The sequence below is a fragment of the Squalius cephalus genome (assembly GCF_949319135.1).
Source record: "Squalius cephalus genome assembly, chromosome: 4".
In the NCBI taxonomy this organism is placed as follows: domain Eukaryota; kingdom Metazoa; phylum Chordata; class Actinopteri; order Cypriniformes; family Leuciscidae; genus Squalius; species Squalius cephalus.
In genome coordinates, this window is record NC_137125.1 from 45,664,395 (window position 1) to 45,688,718 (window position 24,324).

Here is a 24,324-nt window from a genome sequence, read left to right on the forward strand (position 1 = left end):
CTCCCTATTTCAATGTAAGATGGTGGTTAGGAGGCACTACCGCTCAACAGAGAGGCTGTAAGAAACAAGGCTTGGTGTTTTCGCATCAAATCACACAGGAGCAGTGACAAGCCACCCGGGAAATTATATTGCGACCTGTTCTGCTAGACCTGGGTCGTTCAGATAGATTTTATTTGCTGTGAATCAATCTGTACAGATAGACAGGGTGAGTATCCCACTAAGGCCTCTCTTGTCCACCGCCTCCACATTCAGCTGCTTTCCTCTCTCAATTCACCTCTTAATAACACATCTCATCCCTCTTTCTCCCTCAAACGTCCATTTCTTGTGGAAATTCCTGTCTTTTTGTGTGCTTGACAGACTAACGTTAGTCGTCTAGTTAGCCGAGTAAGTTAAGTTAGCCCCTAGCCGCACCGTTTGACCGGCTTTTAATAAAATACACGAAAATTAATTCTCGCTTCGTCAAACACTGACTTATTTTTTGTTATGCATACTTTGAGACAGTATATAGTATACGCACACTGGTTTTGGTGTATATTTCGCCTTTTGAATAACTTCAATAGGTATTAGCTTAGCTGGCATACTTCAATGCATTAACAAGGAAACAGAATTAAATTCTGTGTATGATTATGTACTTTTACATAGAGGGGATTTCCTTGTTATTTGAGTAGGAAGTTGCTGTTCCTTCTCCATGCAACATCAGTTTACAGATGTGATGCCAAATACGATGACTTTGATTGCTCTGTCACTGCAGGTCATTTCTATATATTTTTTGTCCACACCCTTCATTATTGTGGGTGACGCGTGTTTCATTATGCAGACCACTCACTGACAGGAGGTGATTGCTACTGGTTTTTATTGACCAAATGCACCTTTACTTTCCGCAAACAATCAATCATATGAGTCTCTCAAAAGAGGATATTTTTGTGTTTGGTGACAGCATCATGTTCCCGGACTCTGTAGTTACTGTGTTGAGTGTGCACTATTAATCCTGTTTTGTCAGCAGTGGGCCTTTTGAGCTTACTATGTGCTTTTTGTCTTTCAGCTGTAAGCCTATTTTTTTAAGAAATAGACAAGCCAGAAATGAATACGCAGTCATGTTTTTCCAAACCCGTATTACTAATTGTTGTTCTTTTGTGCAACACAAAATGAGATGTTAGGCAGAATGAGCAGCACTTTGGTTGGAAAGAAATGGAAAGAAAGATGCAATCAAAGTGATTGGTGGCGGAGACTGTCTGACTGGTTTGAGAGCAGAAAGTCATGCAGGTTTGGATCAACGTGAGAATTAGTAAACGATGGCAGAATTGTCATTTTTGGGTGAACTTTTTCCTTAAACACTTTGGTTTTGAATTTGACACAGTAGGTTTGCCAGTCACATTAATTAAGTCATGTATTACATTTACATTTATTCGTTTAGCAGATGCTTTTATCCAAATGAGGAATAGCAGCAATTCATCTTAAAGAGGCAATAAACACGAGAAGTGCTTGTACTACAAATTTCAGATTCAGACATCAGTTTAGAACAGCGATCTCAGGAGTAAAGGTCCATTCACACCAAGAACGATAACGATATAGTTCTAGAAAATCGTTCTTAATATAAAGGAATAGCAAAAGCCACAAATATATAACGATACTGGCACAGAGGGATATTGTTGGAATCACTTTCAGAACAATTTCTTTTTCCAGCTGGTGAACGATAAAAACATTGACAGCCAATCAGAATCCATCCTGCTTTCATATCTCAAGCATTTAAAGTGACCAAAGACAAAACTGCAGCATGCGCTTTGAATAAACAGAACAATATCCGATAAATAAATAATCCGCTTGTGTGGATTCTAATAGTAATCATAGGTGTCATTCTTGGTGTAAACAGGTCAAAAAGGAGAGGTTAGCTTGGAATGTGCTTCTTTGGGAGCAGGTTTTAAGTGGACAGGGATGTCTAGGCCCAGTTCCAGCGCACTGTCCGGCAAGCATTGTTTGTGCCAGACACAATGTTTGTGAGACACTTTTCTGGCAAGGATTACTGCTGCTAAATGATCACATTCTGAATGGACTTCTGCCTTGGTGTTCAGTTGCTTAGAAATTAAGCTCTTCGTCTTTATAGTTGGTTGAAAAAGTTGCACCTTTACATTCAGTCCGAACGGGTCTGCCACAATCCTGGCAGTACAGGAAAAAGCCTTCTTTTAACATCAGCTTTAGTAAGATCTGAAACAATTAAAGCTGTTTTGTCCTGAGCTGTGGGCCATCTCAGATATGTTACAAAAAAATGGATGAACCCTTTGTCTCATAAAGTGTTTTATTTTATTGTTTTTTTTTTTTGTTGTGCTTTTATTCTGTCTGCCCAGAATAGCTATTTGTGGTACAGACACATCTTTCATTCCTTGCCGATGCTTGTCCATCTGCTCATGAAGAGCAGCACACAAATGGACACGACTCCCACTCTGATGATAATTTCAGCTACGCTCTTCTATGACGTCAGCTGAAACAACTGTCCATCTCTTCACTAAGCTTGTCGGCGTACTACATTTGTCCTCGTAAAAGGCATGTTTTTGAGCCTTTTATTTTATTTATTACAAATTCATCATAATGTTGTAAATTGAGTCCGACAGTCTGTCTTTATGTATAGCAGTGTTGTATACTGTGTAGTTGAGTTAAATTAGTTTGTTGTTGTGTGTTAGGAATCGGATTCTTAATTGAAATCATTTTCTACTAGAATAGATGTAACTGCATGTTCACCACCTTTCAGTTTTCAGACCATCGATTTGACTGCCACATTAAATTAACTGTATATTTCAGAAACACTTTTAAAACGGTACCAAAGGCTTTCTAAGTCAGTCTTCAAAGCTTTTTTGTGTGTTGAAACCTGCAGTTTTGCACAGTTGTTATTTTCATCCTTTGTGTGGTTAGTAGTGCTCTGTTGTAAAATGGCCTTAAGATGTCTGTTGTGAAACCCTTCGATTTCTTTCTAGACGCCACGGTGTTCCTGAGATTTGCACTATTTACGTAGTTTCAAATGTTGGCTTTCTATTAAAGGTTCTGGCAAAAGTTTTCTGAATTATTTTGACCATCAAAAATGCATGCTTATAGCTATTACTAATAGTGAGCGATCAGAAACGTTTACTTCTCAGGGTCTCAGGCAACAAATAATGGAATTCATTTGTTTTTTATGCTTTGAAGAAGTGTGCCGGAGAGTCTCAGTAAGGTGTGGAGAAAATCAGAAAGCCTGATGGGCCTGCAATTAGCAGTTTGAATGTTTTCTCAAGGATTCAGTATGCTTTGAAGAAAGATCATTCCACATCGACCCCTACACAGAGGATTGAGGGCCCTTCAGGTCGTCCTTTCAGTGTTCAGCTCTCACGGCACACTTGGTTAATGTATATACGAAAACATCTACCATCGCCAAAACTCAAACATTGTAGGCTTAGATCATTGTTTGTCCCTACGATTTCCCAGTACCTTGCAAACATGTTTGTTAGTCTGTCTGCTTAGAAGAGATTTGTGGGTAATTCTGGCCTCTTTGGTGGTCAACAGTTATAATAAGTCTTGATTTCTGTTCAACTTAATCCAGTTTGGTATGCATTCACACTTAGTTTACAATCAGAATTGGCACTCTTTTACGTGTTTTTTTTTTTGTTTGTTTTTTTGTTTTTTTACTGTTCAAAGGTCAATTGTGACTTTTTCTTTGAGTTTCCTTCCATATTATGCATCTTTCTTTCACAGAATGTGCATGTGATGTTGAATGCCACAAGGGATCAAACCCCCGTCCAGCTTGAGTGTGTCTTTTGGGGTTTGTAAGCATTGTGATGAAATCAGATCCCTTTTTTTATGGGAGTGATGGTTAAATATTTATGCATCATTCCCAGCAGGGGCCAGCGGAAAGCTTTCATTACTCGCAGCTGATATCCGCCTCTACTGGGAAGGAATCCCGACCTCACTGACAGTGGGAATTCCTTCTTCCACACAGTTCTGAGTATAGCAAAAAAAAAAAAAAAACTCTTACACAGTTTCTAATTCCATATCGGCACGTTAAGGAGATGGTGCGCTTCATTTTCGCCACCCCCTTCCCACTACGCTAGCTGGGGTGTGACTGTGTGGATCCCAGGAAGTGCTGATTACCCTACATGTAGCTCACACCGCCCTCTGCGTTCAATCAGCATTTCCCTTTTAAAGGGAGATTCAAGGGGCTGACTCCTCCTGCTGTACTCTGCCTTCCCAGGATGGGATATATTTAGAATGCTCCCCTCCCATCAACTCACACCCACCCACTGACTCCTCTTCACACTCCTGGTGCTTCCGCTATTGACGGAGTGACCTTAAAGACTCCATGAAATCAAAATTGGGGTTTTGTTGGCTTTTAGTCTGTGTCTGGTAGTTATGAGGCTATATATACATGCACTACTGTTCAAAAGTTTGGGGTTAAGATGTTTTTTGTTTCGTTTTTGAAAGAAGTCTTGTCAGTTGGGCAACGTGGTGGTGGACGCACCAGTGTGACCTCTAACAAAATTTAGTCAGTAGTAGGAAAGTTGCAAAATGCATGGAGCCCTGACTATAGTTTGTAAGTTTAACATGCCATAGATGAGTCTCTGCATGGAAGCTTCATATTCCGGTTTGTTTGTTTATGAACACAAGGCTGTCCTGTATTTGTTCACATTTGGGAGCTTCATTCAGACCATTGTTTGATAAATGAACCTCATAGGGAAGTGCCTCCAGGGAACAGAAGTGTCTCGGACAAACTGCTGTATTTGTGCTTGTCCATGTTGTTAATACATAGGAGTTTAAGTACTACAGCGGAAACAAAGACTCCAAACTAGAATGTGACAACAAATTTTGGCCAAAAGAAAACTGATTGCCACTAAAAATGAGCTTGAACCAATCCCCCCTTTCTTTGGCACACTAGGACGCCAACATTAATTTTCATTACTGTTTAAAATGAAGATGCTAGCAGTCACATAACACCACAGAGACATTAAATTGGTTTTCAACCAATGCATCCTATGTTCAGCGAACCTTGTCATGTGCCCACGGATCTGTGTTCCATACGAGGATCCAAAACCTCATTTTCAGTAATTGCTGAATCTGCACCTACACAGTTAGACTACCAGTCCACTGGGTGATCCCTAGGGGATACATATACTTGTTTATGAAACTGTTGCAATTGTTTGTGTGGGTGTTTGTGCTTGTCGATTCCAATTATGCCTTCAATTCCTCTCATGACTGAAGTTTTAAACTCCTCCCACGCACGCAGACACACTCTTACTAGTAGCAGAATCATTATTGGCTTTCTGATGCAACCACTGGTGTGCTTTGAGACTATTTGAAGGATATGAGCCTAATTCTGTCTTGCTGCTTAAGATTAGGCCTACACGCTGTTGGAAGGAAATATGATTTTTGTAGATACTGGCTGCATTTCTAAATCTAGAAGCTTCATTTGTTTGAAACTTTTTGGCCCATAATGGACAATTTTTATTTTATTTTATTAATTAAACGTATTGAAGCGTAACTAGAATGTAAATTCATATTAAATACATTTTTTACATTGAAATATTATTTTTAAAAATGTTAAACTTCAATTTTGTTTTTCTCCTCAGCTCTGCCTCTGTACTGTGAGAACACCCCGCTTCTTTTCTCTGTGCCGTGCCATAGGATGTCCCGCAGCCCTGAGGTGAAGGAGGACCCCATGGAGTGCCCACTGTGCATGGAACCATTGGAGATTGATGACGTCAATTTCTTCCCCTGCACCTGCGGCTACCAGATCTGCCGCTTTTGCTGGCATCGCATACGCACAGACGAGAACGGCCTCTGTCCGGCCTGCAGAAAGGTAACAAATAAGTCGAGAAACCATTCATTTGTTTCTGAGAAATTGCTCCATTGGGGAGCTCAAGGAGATGAGATGTTTTAATGGCTAGCATTCAGCATCCCAGGGAACTTTGCTGGATTAATTCACGCTCCTGTTGTTGCCTCAGGTTCTGCGTGATTTTATCGGTGCTGTACAGCTGTGTGGAGGGAACATGTGCAGCACAACAGGCCTCCAGTGCTCCAGTGCTTGTATTCTTTCTCTAAACACTAAAACCAGTCCCTGTAGTGGCCAGTTTACTGCAGCTCCTTAACCTTAATGTGCTTAATGCACATTATTATATCCTTGTTTATTGCAGCATATATCATGCAATATCATCATCATCATTCCAGTGGGTGATCTTAAAGAGAACTCCAGGGTGTCCGCTGATCCTTAATCTGTGGCATATTAAAACATCTTAAATTTGCACTTCAAAATTAAACACTGAATTCTTGAATACCTCATTGCATGCATTGTATTTCTATTTATTGATATGCATTGATATATTGTTACTTTGTGAAAACCTTAGCATTTCTTTTAGATTTTAAACTTAAGATTTAAGACATTTTATTATGCATTGTATTTATTTTATTTTTCATGCCATGAATCTAGCCTTTGATTCTGATATGACAATAAAATAAATAAATTTTAATAAAAAAAAAAAAAAAAAAATTCTGTCTTAACCTAATTTAGTGAAACAAGATCCATCTTCTAGAATTAAGTCATCTTACGTCTAGCATCTTATGTTTGGTTCAGCCCTATCCAGAAGACCCTGCGGTGTACAAACCTCTCTCTCAAGAGGAACTTCAGAGGATAAAGAACGAGAAGAAGCAGAAGCAGAATGAGCGGAAGCAGAAGATCACAGAGAACCGCAAGCATCTCTCCAGTGTGCGAGTCGTCCAGAGAAACCTGGTTTTTGTGGTGGGCCTTTCACAGAGACTCGCCGACCCCGAGGTGATTCAGCAAAACTCAATGCTTTCTGACCTCTGTGTAACTAATGTCGTTCACACTCAATGTAAACGATTCAGGAAGTCCATATTCAAACAACAAAGCTTAATATTCATCTTGGTGGTTTTTTGTAGTGAGCTCTCAAAATTCACCCACATATGGTTTCCGTGTTTAATAAAAGTTTCACTGCAAGCAAGATATAGAAAGGTACACGTTTTTGCATTTTCTCTTCTGTGTCCTATCAAGGTCTTATCTGTTTAAGTGTTGAAAAATGAAGGTTAATGAGCATTTCTCCTATCTGCTGAAACAAGACTTTCGTGAGTGGATGAAAAGAACATAAAGGACTTTTTGAGTTCACATCCTTCTGTGTAAAAAGACCCATCTGATTCACAGGATTTATAATCTGGATCTGACTCTCACTCTAATCTAGTAGTTACTAGTGGTCAACCGAGAAAGGTTGCCGATATCTTGGAGAGCAGGCAGATCATACTATTCGATGTAAAGATGGTAAATGACACTAGCACAACTATTTTTATTATTAGATTTATATTAATTTGACATAATTGCTAAAATAGTTTGATAATTTCTATTAAAAAAAGACCTCTAGATTTATACAATAGCAAATTATTGATTTTGTAGTCCTATTATTGCACTTTCAAATATAAAGAAATTGTTAAAAACATTAATAAAAAGCAAACAACAATAATCTGGTAAATGGTGCGCTCTGGGAATCAACACTAATTTTACATGCAGTACACAGTGTATATAATGTTTAAATGCCTGTTTTCTGAATTCAGAAAGCATTTGCCTTTCTATTATTAAAGAACTGAGGGAACAAAGACAGTAACCTAATGAAGACTGAGAATTGTAACTCCTTTGTGCTCAGGTACTGGGTTCTCAGCGCTGTTAAAATAAAAATAAAAATAAAAAAGAAAAGTCCTGCTTACGTCATGTATTGGCTGATTCTGATTATCTGAAATATCGGCCGATATCTCAGCCATGTCTATATATATATATATATATATATATATATATATATATATATATATATATATATATATATATATATATATATATATAGTCTGACCGCTCGTAGTTGCCTGTGTCAACAAGTTAAAATGTGCATTGTGGCATCACTCTCACTTTATACTTTGTCAGATATGAAACAATTATATATTTTAGTGCTTCCAAAGCATCTTTGCCGTGGTAAAGCATACCTATTACCTATTATTATGGCTGTTCTCTTGATATGTTGTGCAGGATTGCTTCCATGTAGCTGCAAGAAAATCCTTGAAGATGTGAAGATTTGATTTTAATGCCACATATCATCAAATGGAAATAAAACATGAGATTAAATGTTTTCCTGGGAAAATGGGAGAAAGCTAGCTGCCCACTAGCTGCACTTAGCCTTCATTACCAGCCCACGAAAAACAGCTTTCACTCTCTTTTTGCTTTCTTCTCTCTGACACTTTCTCTCCCTCTTTGCCATCACAGCTAACGTCATGTACCCTGAATAGCTCTCAGCAGAGAACAAGTTATTCAGTGAGAGAGAGTGAGAACATGCCTTCTAATTCTGGTCCAAATGATATTAGGAGCACAAAGCTTAAAAAAAACAAAACATCAAATCTATGTTAGTGACTGTTTATCAGAGGTCTTTAAATTATAGGATTTGCCTTAATTTTCTTTCTGTACCAATCGTCCCTTTAACATATCAGTCTTTGTGCTTTTGTTTATTTCACACTGAGGGTGTGAAAAAGAACAAAAAACAGAAAGCGAGTGAAGCTGCTTTGCGTGAACAAAGACCGCAAAGAAACATCCGGACTGCTTTCACAGTTCAAGAGTGACCAGAATCTCAAAAGCACCATGCCATCGAGGCGAAGCCCTCCGCCAATGAGCTGTCAGTCACCCGCTGCTAGAGACCTACTTGTGTGCCACACTTTGTTTCCAGTGTTGATTTGGCTGAACATTGTGGACATCCTGTTGATAGTGTTTAGGTCGTCGGTTCTCAATACAGTATGTCATTCACACAAATCCTGTTTTTATCTTGTCCTCAAAAAGCTTTGTGTAAAATGGTTTACTTATGTAAGGTTTTATAAGTAGAAATGATATTTGTTGGTGTAAGAAATGTGGTTTAAATTGTTAAATGATATTTGCCACAGTGCTGATGGTGTATATTGAGTTCCTAACCTAGATTTCATATGGCCTTCTCTTGTAATAAATGTTGATTGAGTCATATCCTTCCGATGAATCATGATAATCAGGTGTGCTCTATCCCTGTGTGACTCCACTAAACAAACTGCATTTGCTTATGCTGTTGATGATCTGCAAACAGCAATCAGGGCTCTATAAATATATAATTGATGTCTGATTGCAGGTTTTAAAAAGGCCGGAGTACTTCGGGAAGTTTGGAAAGATCCACAAAGTGGTCATCAATAACAGCACTTCTTATGCTGGCTCACAGGTGAGCTTCGCTTTCTTTTCGGTCAATCTCTTGCCTGCTCAAATATTTTGCATAATGAACAATCTGCCATTTGTCCTTTTTTTTTTTTTTTTTTTTTTTACTTCAGCAAATAAATACTGCTTTGTTTTGCTGATTTTGTTTTATCCTAATTTCTCTGTTTTATCTGATTTAATCATCTAATATGTTTGGATGTTTGTCCCCAGGGTCCTAGCGCCAGTGCCTACGTCACTTACATTCGATCAGAAGATGCCCTCAGAGCTATACAATGTGTTAACAATGTTGTAGTAGACGGCAGAACACTTAAGGTAAACTTAATGACAAAAATAGTCCAATATTATGAAAAGCAATATACTTTCAGTTAGGGCTGGGTGTTGAAACAAATTTGCTTGCTATTCTATTCGATATCGATTAATTGGGTCCCATCAGGTACAGCATGTGGCAAATTTCCTCAAGGAAAAATATCTCTCAACTAATGCTGTAAGTTATACAGGGAATCACTGTAAAATTACATCACTGTAATATTAAAGGTTAAAATTAACAGATTTGTGTGGTACCAGCTGTTTTTTGACATCTTTTGGCATATATTTAGATACAGTATACACCCGTTTTTTGTTTTTGTTTTTTCATGTAGGCTTCTTTAGGTACAACAAAATACTGCAGTTATTTTCTAAAAAGCATGCAGTGTCCCAAACCAGACTGCATGTATCTTCACGAGCTGGGAGACGAAGCTGCTAGCTTCACAAAAGAAGAAATGCAGGTAACGTTGCAGCCTCCTGCAACCTGTTTACTGACGTCGACAAACTTGCATATGAACTCTTAACATTTGACATTGCAGGCTGGAAAACATCAGGAATATGAACAGAAACTCTTACAGGACCTGTACAAAACAAACCCCAACTTCCTGCAGAACTCGGCTGGGGAGAAAACAAAGGGCAAATCAGGCACATCACAGAGGTTTGTACTCAATTGTACCTTTCCCAGCAGGTCCAATAAAAAAAAAAAAAAAAGTTATTAACTTATATATTTATTTATTCAGAAATAACACGCATTGACGTGGGAATTATTTCATATTTTTCATTTATTTTATTCTAAAATATTCTAAATATTCTAAAAAGAATTATATGTGTTCAAACTTTAAATATTTGAATTATTATTATTATTATTATTATTATTATTATTTAAATAAATTGAATTCATTATAATCTAGTCATCTAAAGTTTATATATTGCATGAAGTAGAAGTAGCATCTCAGCTTTGTTGTTAATCTTGCATTTGTATCATGACCCCCAGTTCCAACAGTAACAACAAAGAGGCGTGGCCTTCGTTACAAACCATAGGGAAGATGCCCAATGGGCTTCCAGAACACCATGAGACCCCACCCCTAGATGGCGGCTCAGACTCTGAAAACATGACTCCAGACGGTCTGGACACAGAGCTGGGCCTTGGCTCCATCGCTGGCCTGCCTCCCTTCACTTCAAATTGTGACCCTGTCAGGTAGCCAGCCTGTGAACTTCTGCCCTGTGCCTTATTCTGTCAGCCTTTTCCTTTGCTGAACATTTCATCATCTTATTCTCAAAGACTTAAGGGCGCCAAGGTCATAGTGTTCAAGACATCGTTGGATGGTAGAACAATCACTAAATAACCTACTCTAGAAAGAGAAAATGTAAAAAAATAAAAAATAAATAAAAACCAATATGCTGAATTCCACAAAAACATTTTCAAAATGAAAAGACAAAATTAAGCATTCAATTTGTTTGTAAAATTACAAAAATGTAGTCTTTTTTTTTTTTTTTTTTTTTTTTTTTACATTTACATGACAATTAAGAATGTTTTTCTTCCAAACATCTTAAAGGGTTAGTTCACCCAAAAATGAAAATTCTGTCATTAATTACTCGCCCTCATGTTGTTCCAAACCTGTAAGACTTTCTTGCATCTTCGGGAACACAAATTAAGATATTTTTATGAAATCTGAGAGATTTCTGTCCCTCCATTGACAGTCTACGCAACTACCACTTTGAGCTTTTGTTTATGTTCGCTGATCAATTTAAATGTGAATAAAAGCCTAAATTCTGTTTGTCAGAATGTAATTGATTCTCATGTTTTTATTATTTTCCTGCAGCCCGAGTAACAAATCTTCAGATTGCTTCAGCATAAGTAACGGAGAAATATCACAAGTAAGTTCATGATTGCATGTTCTTTCTTTACCTTTGAGAATGGCTAGCTGTACACCTATATAATGTTATCTGAATCACTTTTCTTTTATTAGGAAGACTAATGTTTTAACATCATGAGTTTTTTTTTTCCCCTTACTAAACTCTTCAGATTTCTGGCAACCACTCCCCATCGCCCCCTCCTGGCCTGACCAAGCCGTCTTTAGTGGTGCCTATTTGTGTAGCAGGACTGACAGTACGGTCGCCTTTCGAAGGAGCAGCAGCCGAGTCACAATCGCTCTTTTCAGACAACAGCAACTTTCGGCACCCCAATCCCATCCCCAGTGGCCTGCCCAGCTTTTCCAATTCCCTTCACAGCAACTCCGATTGGCCCACTGCCCCAGAACCACAGAGCCTCTTCACATCAGGTACCTGGACCCGTTTAGACTTACTCATTCACATGAAAGAGAAAAAATGAAATGTACACTTATTTGTCTTCATTCTGACAGAAACCATACCAGTGTCGTCCTCTACGGACTGGCAAGCGGCTTTCGGTTTCGGCTCTTCGACCAAGCAGCAGGATGACGACCTAGGCTTTGACCCCTTTGACGTCACCCGTAAGGCACTGGCTGACCTCATAGAGAATGAGCTCTCAGTGCAGGATAAAGCCTCCTTGCCCCTGACCACCACAATGTCAGGGCCAGTCTTCCCCCACGGGCCTTTACTCGGCCCTCTACACAACACCCCCTCCATGAAAAGCGCCCTTCAGCCTCCTACGTCCTCACACTTTGCCCCAAACTCCAGCCTGCCCTCTCGGGGCTTCTCCCAGCTCCCACACCGCACCGTCTACAACTCCTTCAGCTTTCCCGGCCAGACGCAGACCTCTCGCCACAGTTGGATGGGCATGCACATGCGCAATAACCTCCAACACTTGAATCACACCGGGGCTCCTTCTGCTGCCCAGCATAGCAGCTTTTTGGACTTGAACTTGGCGCCACAACAGCAACATCATCATCACAGTACGGGGCTTGGAGGTATCCATATGACAGGTGAGTGTAAACTAGTGTTGGGATCTGTGTGTGTGTGCATATCCGTTGCATATCTTTTGTGCTCATTGTTAATCTAATAACAAAAAGAAAATCACTCACTGCTCTTGACTGGTTGAGCCCTGCTGGAGCAGCTCTAAGTATTCGCTGTGCTATTAAATTAAATTTAAAATGTGATATAATACAATATGAACAGTGAAAGTAACAGTAGCTCAATACTGTTTACAATACAATACATTTTAACTGGCATTAATTAGGTGTGAAAATATGTATTTGCTAAGCTAACTAATTTAATTTGTACTCTTTTAGTTCCTTTACCCAATATTTAAAAAAAAAAAAAAAAAATACAATGAAAGTACAGGTTTTCGGCAAGTACTCAAAATAAAATAAAAAAATAAAATCAGTATAACTCATTCTGGAAAAAGTAGTATTGGTACATCCATAATAAATACATAAATAAATAAATAAATAATATAATATAATTTATATAAAATTTAAAAAAATGTGATAATGTTTTACCATATGGTAAAAATATACCATATGTGACCCTGATTCATGGGTCAAAATTATCGTAAAATTTCCTTTATGCCAAATATCATTAGGATATTAAGTAAAGATCATGTTCCCTGAAGATATTTTGTACATTTCCTACCGTAAATATATAAAACATTTATTTTTGTGAGTGAATGCTGCACTATCGCGAACATAAATGGACAACTTTAAAGGCGATTTTTCTCAATGTTTAGATTTGTTTGCACCCTCAGATTCCAGATTTTTAAATAGATAACAAATCATACATCAATGGAAAGCTTATGTCAATTTTGTGGTCCAAATTTAGGTTTTGTGGTCCAGGGTCACATATTGCATACATGCAAACTGCCCTCTTATGTTTGCATTATGGGTATCTCTGTCATTGCAAACTCAGCCACTGGTGGGCAGTGTAGTACTATTTTCCCATCATTCAGCCATGTACATCATCAGAGAAGATTCTAGTGATTGCCAAGGGCTCTCTTATGGAATGAAACCTCATGATTTATAGCAGTGAGATCAGTGTCACATTTAGTGCTGATACAAATTGTAGAGCATGTAATCATCATCATCATCCCCTGAGGACATCTTCATGACAGGGCTGCAGTGTGCATAATGCATGATGGGCCTGCCCACTTCCTTTCTTACCTTTAGCATTTTAGGTATGTTTCTGTGGTTTACGGGGTGAACTTCTAAATCTGGTAAGTGCTTTTATTTAGAGTAGCCAGTCTAGCCAGGTTCATTCAGTTTGACTTGAAAAGACTGAAAACATGAACTATGTGCCTAAACTTATACAAAGACTAATGTTTACAAAGATTATTTTTTGTTTCTCTGATGTGAGAACAGCCCGTAACTCAAGAAAATATCAAATACCGGTATTATCTGTCTGAGGAGAAGGTACTCAGACAGGGGGAAGAGGCTACAGTTTGACATTTCATTCAAGCCATTACCTGAACCTTTCAGCTAGGAGCAAATATCATAAAACACGTCATTCAGTCTGATACCATAACAACATGGACAAGTAAATGTTGGGACAGATTAAAGATGCATTTATGATGATGTATAAAAAGCAGTATTTATTAGGCACACAAATAACGCATCTTAGTTGCATTAAAGTGAAAACTAAAACTTCTAATTTCAAAACTTGCTGAACAGCAGCATTTAACTACAAATAATCAGCTCTGAAATCAGGTCTTGTAGCTACACCTAAAGAATCTGAGCTACTGTCATGCAACTGAAAAATGCATTTAAGTCAGTAGCGTCAGTTAGTTACTCCCCAACCCCATCCTGAATTGATCTTTCAGGAATTCAGTTCATTTAAATAAAGCGTTTCCTTGCGGTCTAGCTGTAGGGCTTTTTATGGGAAACAATCTAATCTGCTGACACTGCTGTGGAAGTGTAGCATTTGTTAACATGCTGCTTGTTTCTCAGCATGCCTCTACTTTTTGAAGATTAGATTAACTTGTATTTCAGTTGGTGCAAAAAGAAGGGATGGGAAATTGGATGTGACCTCAAGGTTTCATTATTCGTAGAAACGATGAATAACTAGCATGACTACTGGCTTCCTTTCAGACTCTATTGTGCTGTGCAGCGTATTTTGTTTGTTTCTTCAATCCATGAGTCTCCGTGAGAGAAATGGTCTTCCCTGTTTGAAATGGTGTCCTCCAGAGGATGCAGCTTGCCCAGGACCTGGGAGGAGAACATTGCATTATTTACGAAGAAAAGTCGAGATACCAAAATAGGCTGGAGGGCCAACCCATGCAGTCTCATTAGAAGTGTGTTTGAGAGTGTGAGAGAGAGATTTCTGCTACATGGAAAATGTAGATTTAGATGTAATTGAACACCACTGATGCAAGCAAATGATAAATGAGGAAAAATAAGCTAATTGGTTGACTATAAAGTGTTTTGCTGATGCTACTATAATTCTGATTAATGTATTTAATTTGCGTTGTCGAAATTATAATGTATATAGAATTACCGAAGATTAATATTTAATTTTATTTACTTTAAACTTTTTCCAAAAATAACTCAAAACAGATAAGACATGTAACTCTTTTTAATAATCCAAGTTGACGTGATTATCAGCCAATGCTACTAAATGTCAGCTTGGTGTTTGTGTGTGTGTGCGTGTTTTAGTTTCATAATGTGAAACTGTTTTTGTGATGGTGCTAAAATTGGGTGCATTTAGGCTGCAATTATTTGATCAAAATACAATAACATTTCTATTTGAATATAATGTATATAATTATCAGAAATCAGCCTATTTGCTGCTCAAGATTTTTTTTTTTTTGTATCATCAATGTAATATTTTTTTGGAAACAGTAATACAAATTTTTAAAGGGTTCTTTGAGAAAGTTTAAAAGAAAAACATTTGAAATAGAAATCTTTAATATTCATAAATATCACTTTTGATTAATGCACCTTGTGGAATAAAGGAATTAAAATAACTTGAAACTTTTATGTAGTGTATATAAAACATTTTTAATTGAATTTCCAGCCAAAATAACTAATGCATATGTTACAGTGGAGATTTGTGTGCTTTTAATGTTTTATTAACATACCCTAGCCTATCTGATATATTGTTCATCATCGCAAAGCAAACCTTCACTGAAAAACACCTACTTTACAATCTTTACAGCCCCTCAAAAGAAATGAGGTTCCTTCAAGTTGCTGCTATGATTCTGAGTTTAGCTTTTGTCCCATCCACATAAATAAAACATGATGACACTTGTTTATCTGAGTATGCAAATGGAAACATGGGTGATTGTGTTAATGCCTGACACACTTGGCTAGACGAGCATTTTCCAATCAGAAGGAAGAACTGTGGAGAGGTTTAAAAAGAGCACCTAATTCACCTTATTCAACACCTTGTTCATCTTATCTCCTTCAGATGTGTTTCATTAAAGCCCAGTCCTCTTCAAATGTTGATATTGAGTGTATCATATTGGCTCGTTCTCACACTTGACTTGACTAGGTTTGGCTGTATCGACTACAGAACCAATTCAGCGTTTCCCAAGTGAGCGTGTCACGTCCTCTGTGTTTGAGGCTTGATCATTGTTAATTTGGTTATCGGTCACTGGGAAATCACCTACTGTAATATAATGAAATTTTTGTCATTTGTGTTGTGTGCAGGACATATTTAGCTGTAATAAATAAACTCGAAAGGCAAATGGAGAATCAATGGAGAAACATCCTTTTTGCATTCAAATGATGTAGTTACTACATCTACCAGCAGGGCTAACTGGCCCATGCTAACCAGCTTAACCTTGACCCCTTGGTTGAGACCCATTATGTCTGGTTTTAACTGACTAATGGAGTAATAAACGCATAGCTGACTTTGCAGCATCCATAGGTTGACCCCTGCCCACGCTCAGAGGGGGAGCTCCGTCTGCTCCTTAAATTCCCACATTGCAAAGTAATGAAATGACAAGCATGACCTGTTTGACAGAATCAGTGCTGCTGGTGTCTATGCCGGGTTCACCTCTATTGTCTGAAGACCATTCAACAGCAGGCTGTCCCAGTAGACCAGGGTTCACCAATCTCGGTCCTGGAGGGCCGCTGTCCTGCAGAGTTTAGCTCCAACCAGCTCCAACACACCTGTTTGAAAGTTTCTAGTATGCCTAATGAGACCTTGATTAGCTGGTTCAGGTGTGTTTAATTGGGGTTGGAGCTAAATTCTGCAGGACAGCGGCCCTCCAGGACCGAGATTGGTGAACCCTGCAGTAGACCATTGAAAAAAAAATCTATAATTTAAAAAATATATATGATAGCAATATCTTTATGTATCAGGATTAATGAAAATCAGAATCTACTTTCAAGTTTTCCTAAAAGGTTTATTTATTTTCCTCAAATTATTTCTACCAATTGTCCCAAAAAAATGTAAAAAATGAAATAGCCAAATACTGTGGTTGTTCAAAATGTTAAATGCTAAAAAGTATAATGCAGTTAAAAATTATCTGAAAATGATTGACTAAATAAACAGATCAATTTAGATATTTGAATTTCATTTTTCTTTATTTTTAATTTTATGAATTCACTAATACAATAAATGAAATGCTTATTTATAATATTTAACTACGTTTATTTCTAATAAAACATTTTATTGCCATTTTGTAATTCCTTGCAGAGATTTGGAAATTTGAGGGATGCAAACAAACAGGACAGTTTTAAAGAACTTCCCAAACTTCTCATTCTTGCGCAACCTTCTGGAATGCTTGATTCTGATTCCCAGCATATTATTGACCGTTGTCCCAGACAGTCAATTTTCTTTTTTTTTGCTGGGCCTAGTTTCACATATTGAATCACTATTAAACTCAGATTAATAACAATGAATTTTATATATATAAGACAACCTCATAATGTTATTTTTATGGTCAAGTTTTCACCTCTTTATATATTGTGCTTGTATGTATTTAGAAGCAAGGTGCTCAGAAGTTTGCTGAGTCTTAAGTCAAGCTCAGAGGCTAAAGGCTTTTTTTTTTTCCTGCCAGGGTTATCTCATTCACTCCATTCCCCTGTCTTTGCAATTCTTCCTTGTTTGTCCCTCTCGCTTCTCTCTCTTTCTCTCCGTTCCCCCCTTCATCATCTTTGCTGCTTGGTTTCTCTGTCCCTGTGGGCAGAAGCAAACCTTAGGAGAATACTGGCCTGATTAAAGAAGAAAAGGTTTATTTTGGCTTGGGTCCAGCTGAAAGAAGCTCTGCGTTATTGAAGCCGCACGTCTCTCCTCCAGTGTGACACACAGAAATAAATGAGAAACTAATTGAATAATAACGGGACTGTAAAGAGCTTTATAATGATTGTTCCTCCATTAGAAAGGGCTGGTAGACTCAGAAGGGAGCCAAATATCACCTGCTGTTTTTGCTGAATCAAGTATAAATCACTATTACAGTAATGGCTATTAATACACTGTCCAGCTTTGATTAATGCTGTTTTTTTTTTTATTCTATATCTAATGAAATGCAAAAGAATTCAATTAAATTGTGTTTTTATTTGGGCTGTCAATTGATCGCCAGTCATTATATGGCAAATAATTAATCCGATTATTTATTTGATTTTGATTGCGTCATATTAAGTCATTTTCACGGTTTTAATTTTGTTCTAAACATAGTCCTATTTTACTGTTGCGCTCCTTTTGGCTGTTTTTGAGTTTGTTTTTCCCAATTTGCTTTAAAATGAATCACCGAATAACACAACTAGCAGCACTTGTTTTTGTGTTGTACAAGTTGAAACTGATAATTGCTTTTTCTTTCTCCATCTTCTCTTCATCTCTCCTGTTGTCCCCCAATCTCTTCTTTTCTGGTGCATTTGTGCGCACGGGCGTTTGGATACCCCACCGGCACCCTCCCGAACAGAAAACAGCACCTCGGTAGAAAGTCTAAATGTGAAGGAGTGGCAGGACGGGCTCAGAGCGCTTTTACCCAACATCAACATCAACTTTGGTGGACTGCCCAGCTCCTCCTCATCTTCGTCTTCATCATCCTCCTCCTCCTCTAGCGTGAACCACCCAGGCGGCATCTCTCACAGCCTTAGCTGGGACGGCACAGCCAGCTGGATGGACCCCGCCATCATCACAGGTACAGCCTGCATTACCTTCACAAAAAAAATGTTGCCTTGTAAAATGCTTGTTAATAATTGTTTCCTTCCCTTTTGCACCAGTCATTCTCTTTTCACAAAGGAAAAGTTACACATTCATTTTGCTTGCTTAGTTAAATCTAGCTATAATCTATTATGTACACAAAAATACTAATGTTAAATATTAACATTGGAATATATTTCATTCATTATTATTCATGATTTAACATTACTAATTAAAATTAATGTGATAATATTGGCAATTTGTTTTTCAATCTTTACTGACGTTGTGTGAGAATAACACAGATGTGTTAGATTCTGACGGTATTAAAACCACAAAACACATTTGTGAAGCAAATTTACCTGACGACCTCGGGAAAAACTAGGCTCGTTCAAATTGTGCCTTTGGGAGCTAAAATGAATAATGCATTTAGGCCTTTTAAACATTTATAAGTAACCTTTTCACTAAAAATGTCAGAGATGTAAAGCCATTTTAAGGGCCACAGAAGAGGGCACACATTTCAGATCAGTTCGATCTCCTGCACTTTCAGGCGGTCTAAAGCATCCATGTGGACTAAATCAGATATCACACAGAAAAACACCAACAATTAATATCCAAAGTGGTTAAATAAACAATGTACATTTATAGTGTTCTTTTTTTATCGTTCAAGCAACATTTTCATCTACTGTTTTAAACTGATTTATGCAGCTAAATTTCTAATCAATACTTCAAGCAAAGTTTTGCCATTTTCCTCTCCCGGGTTGAAGGGAAATAGCAACGTTGTATCTGTTGCTCCCTAAGGTCGAAGTTGCAATCTGTATGGATGTCACGGATGTTGTCTGGGTGCTCTCAGCGGCTGCCTGCAGCATCCATCATCCACAGGGGGTTTAGAATTAATAGCTCACAGCAGGCTGGCATGTTTTAAGTGGTGCAAAAGCACCCCAAAACGGCCTGTTTCCTTATGTAATTAATCCCATTATGGCGAATGATTTAAAAATGTCCTCAATAATGTCGCCTACGTGATAAATGGATTCCTACGTAGCATCAACTGTAGAACGATGGATTTGTTGACTGCAAGCAAACTCTTGCTCAGTCCTGTTTAGCACAGTATGCGGTTGTGTGTAAAGTGATTTATTTCTGGCAGTGGATATTGACGATTTATGCTTTCATAACTTTGTTTGTATCACTTTCAGTGTAATGATACTCAATTTATTTGTCCGAATTTCTTCATTCATTAATACATAAAAAATGTGATTGACATGTATAATGACTTGAATACACTTCTGTGACTGATCAAGTTTTAAAATTTTGATTTATTTTCCCTGTGTTATAAATAAGTAAATAAAAAGTCAGGGTGTCCTTATATCGAAATAAAGCTTAATTTAAAGGATGAAATAAATAAAAATATGCAGTGAAGCAATTTTGTTAAAGTGTTGTTAGTTTTATAAGTCATAAAGATGATTTTGTAGATTATATTGTAGAGAGGACTCTTGCAGACCCTCTTGAATGTTTGTCAAGCATATTAATCTCCTAAAACATCAGACTATTTGACCTTTTTAATAACGGCAAGATTAGTTCAGATTGTAAAATGCAGTGCGAGTCATGGTATTTATGAATAAAATAATGATTAAAAACAAGAAAATGAGATTTGCATTCAACATTTAACATTTATATTCATCATACATGTATTGAAAGAAATGTTGTTACTTTTTACTTGAATGTTTTGCAAAAAACATATGGAGCCAACATTTCTACAAAAAATCTTAAATATGTTGACCCTTTTTTTTCCTATCACTTTTTCCCTTTCAGGTATCCCAGCATCCTCAGGCAACAGTCTGGACTCTCTGCAGGATGATAACCCCCCCCACTGGCTCAAATCCTTGCAGGCGCTCACAGAGATGGATGTCCCTTCCGGCTCCACAGTGCCCCCTCAGCCCCCACACAATGGCCCCTTCGGAGCCCAGTTCCCCCACAGAGCCGGCTGGACCCCTTATCCAACCACAGCCACGGCCAACCCCGCCACCCAGTTCCACTCTCCTCCCCCAGGATTCCAGAACGCCTTCAGAGCCTCAGCTCAGGCCTCCACAGATCTGCTACAGAGTGCCGGCATGGACCGCCATTAGAACTGTGAAATCCGAAGAACCGCCGACAAACACGGCAGATAAATCCATACAAAGCTATTAACAAAATAACAAGATTGTATTGTTTTCCCTCTTCACCTTTTGCTCATTTTTGTCCCTTTTCCTTGATTTGTGTTTCCCTTTGGTTCAGTCTTTCTTTTTCCTTGTTGCCCTAGTGCTCTTTTCCAGCTTTCCCAATTCAAACGGCCACACAAACAAGCCAGTTGTCGCATCAAAGCATAACAAAAAGGTTTTCAAAAGGTAAACTAACTCCTTAGTAATACGTAACATTAACGTCAGTCCATAATTTTTGGAACTCTACCCTTTAAATAAAAAAAGGCATCATCAATGATGTGTTTTCTAGAAATTCCATTGGAACCAAATGGAAAGAATCAAACGAAAAGTGTCTTGATTTTGAAGTAAGAGTCTGCCTTCAAAGCTAAACCAAAAAGAACAGCACCTGTTCATCCATCTGCACAACAGAGATACTTCCTGTGAGAGTCCTTAAAGCCATGCCGCTAAGCAATCAAGTAGATTTCCAAAATCAAAACAGGGCTTCAATTTATGTTTGATCAAAAGGGTTCTTGACTTCCATTATTCTGACGGATCAAAGGCATAATGAAGGCCAAGCAAAAAGCACTTTTACCGAGGATCTTTGGCCTTTAACTTTGTTCTACCTTTCTGCGCCCTTGTTAAAAGGGAGATGCATTTTAGGGGTCATAAATGTGGTGCCCGCTCTCAACGCGGCATTTAGCTGTAGATGGATGCAGGCCTTTGCCTTTGACCCATCCGCCAGATCGCCTGGTTGGTCAGGGGGTCTTCCGCTTTAGATCGCAACAGATCGTTAACCTCTGTATCAGAGGGCGGCACGTTGCGAAATTAAGTGGAATGGAGAGCTGGGTAACACCGACCCCTTTCAAGCGCAGGGCTCGTGTAGCACACGGGACGCCACCGTGTGGTGTTTCTCATAGCTGCCTCGACGTACGTGGCCTAATCAGTGTTTACGCTCCGACTATGCTCCCTGAAGAAACTTGAAGGTGTGCGAGGTGCACAGAGTTTTAGGAAATAGATCTAGAGTCCGAGTGAAACGACGTTTTTAAGTGTGAATGCGTGGCGTGAAACTTCCCTCTGAACGACAGAGCGGAAAACTTGCGATTGGTGGGTGTGTGGAGAAAATAATCAGGGTTCAAGGGCTTTCCAGTGGAGAGAAATTCATAAGGGTGATAATGTTGATGTGATTATGCCGATTGTGACTGTTGCAGTTACTTTGCACGTTTCCCCCCCCTCCCCTCACAAAAAGCGATAAAAGGGAAAGCTGGGATAGTGGCTCTATTGGGCATCTGAGGTTCTGGCAATACACAGGGGTCTCGTCCGGGACCGTTAACGCTGTTTGTCACCCCACCCCCCCCCCCCCATTACCCTGTCAGTTTTCTTTTAATGGTCTTAATCCTGTGTCAGCTGTGTAGGTTCTTGCCGACCGTTTGGTATTCAACAGTATTCAAGAGGAATGGATAAATTAAATCTCGACGACAATGACGAAACCAGTAAAGTTTAACTTTGGGTTTTACACAGTGCTAAAATGTAAGAAAAATTAAGAGCTGGAGGAAATTGTACCTCTCTACAGGTCTGGAGGAAAATAAAAACTAAATCTTAAATAAAAGTGTCGAAGTGATCTTTTTCTCTCTTTTTTTTTCCCTGACAACCTTTAGCTTTCTTTCCTCGAGCTCTCTGAGACGTGATGAAAGGCGGCGATGGGCTCTGTCGCACCTTCTCGCTCTGCCCCGCAAGTGCTTGGACACATCCTCCTCATTTGCGTCAGTGCTTGTCTGCGATTGCTCCTTTGAGGGATCAGGTCCGGAAGAGGGTTTTTGGCACTTCGCTTCATTTATTTGATTTTTTTTTTTCCTTTAGTGTGGGTGTCAATACCAACCTCCAGTACGCAAGCCTTCAAATACGTTCGAAGCGGCCCAATTAACTTTATCTCAGTAAAGAGGCAGCAGCTCCTAGATAATGTCAAGAGTGCATTAGGCGTTTGAAGCGAGCTTACCGAGTGCTCTGCTTTCAAACGCTCAGCAGAGCCGCTCTGTCATGCTCTCGTGCCTAAATTACTGCAGTGCTGATCTAATTGGCAGTGGAAGTTGCCAACAAATATGCAATACTGAAACTGCAGCGACTGGGCATGTGTCTTCTCCAGGTCCTCAGTTATAATTACCCAAATAAGTAATGTATTCATACATAGCATGGTTGAGTCAATCTATATGTATAATAGACTGAATGATTGAGTGGCTTATTTCCGTTCTATCACCTTAAGATGATTTGCATATGTATAACAGCGTTATTTAATGGTGTAATTAGTTCAATGAGGCAGGATCTGAAAGCACTCTAGTCTATACCAGTGGTTCTCTAATCATTTTAGTTTAAATAAAGCTATTTATTTATTTATTTTGAAAATTTAGCATTTTTTAATTATTGCCTCAACTTTGAATACCTTCAGGGGATGGTTTTGAAGACCTAACGAGTTCCGTAACAATACGCCAATATGTTTGTAAAACAGCATTTTATGACAAAATTCAAAATGGTCGATATGAGAAATTTGGGTATCATTTGACTCGACACGCTGCACTGAATCTAAAGAGACCCGTTTCATCATTTAATTTTTTTGGCCAAACAATTCAGAAGTTATAAGCCAGGCTGTTGCAGAAAATAAGAACTTGTTCTTAAATGACTTACCTGGTTAATTAAAGGATAATAATAAAAATCTATTTTTCATATCTCCTAACCACTAGGTGGCACTGTGCCAAAACTGTGCAAGTGCCCTCAGGTCAAGGTTGTCATAACACACACCAAGTTTAGTTAGAATAAGCTAAAGCGTTGTGGAGATATACCCTCACGTCCGTTTTGGAGTGGTCTTTGTCGAATATGTTCACGCATTATTCGATTATTTGACGAATCGACTTGAATTCCATAGCTTTTTGTCAGCATGTTCTGAAGATGATCTGGTTCAATGTTCTGTGAAAATCAGAGCAACAGTCTAGGAGTTTGAAAAAGCAGTTTTTTCAGAAAAATCTAAATGGCTGGATAATTTTTATGATGGAAAATGACGTCATACGGTGTAATCGAATCGGCTTGAGCCAGGGATCAGGAAAAAAGATTTTGTTTCCTGCGCTATTAGCTTAAACGTGAGTACAACTTAGAACGGTTAAGAGGGATTGAGTTAGATACTCTAAAATTTGCTATGGTGAGAGTTCAGACTGTCCTCTATCTGTGTGCCATATTTCATAACTTTCCCACAAGCGGTTCTATGGGCTGCCATAGATTTAAAGAGCAGAAGAAGAACGCCAGCAATTACAAGAGGTGTCTACACACCTTTGATGCTTGGCCCCTTATGAAAACTGAAAATATAAGAAATACAAGCTAATTAAAAATATTAACAAATATAATTGTATATAAATGCTGAAATAACGCTGATCTGAATCACAACCTAATCATATTTTTTGACCGGGTTTCTGCGGGTCTTAAAAAGCTCTTAAAACAGAGTAGAAAGTCTTACATTTATTAAGTTATGGCATTAAATGTTTCAAAAAATTAATCTTTTCCAGTGTTTTTGTTCTGCTTTCCATTACAAATATATCTTTAAATCAAGATGCATTCACTTGAGATGCAAATGTA

General features: G+C 38.4%; 1 protein-coding gene across 1 annotated transcript; it reads left to right on the forward strand.

The window, feature by feature from the left end:
- Positions 1 to 22,320, forward strand: cnot4b (CCR4-NOT transcription complex, subunit 4b). Its single transcript, XM_079868445.1, has 13 exons — positions 1 to 205; positions 5,586 to 5,815; positions 6,587 to 6,784; positions 9,153 to 9,239; positions 9,443 to 9,544; positions 9,871 to 9,996; positions 10,075 to 10,193; positions 10,530 to 10,733; positions 11,359 to 11,413; positions 11,562 to 11,817; positions 11,899 to 12,438; positions 18,315 to 18,536; positions 20,345 to 22,320. The coding sequence occupies exons 2-13, from the start codon at positions 5,642 to 5,644 to the stop codon at positions 20,656 to 20,658; spliced, it is 2,397 nt and encodes a 798-aa protein (XP_079724571.1). The 5' UTR covers positions 1 to 205; positions 5,586 to 5,641; the 3' UTR covers positions 20,659 to 22,320.
- The last annotated feature ends 2,004 nt before the right edge of the window (positions 22,321 to 24,324 follow it).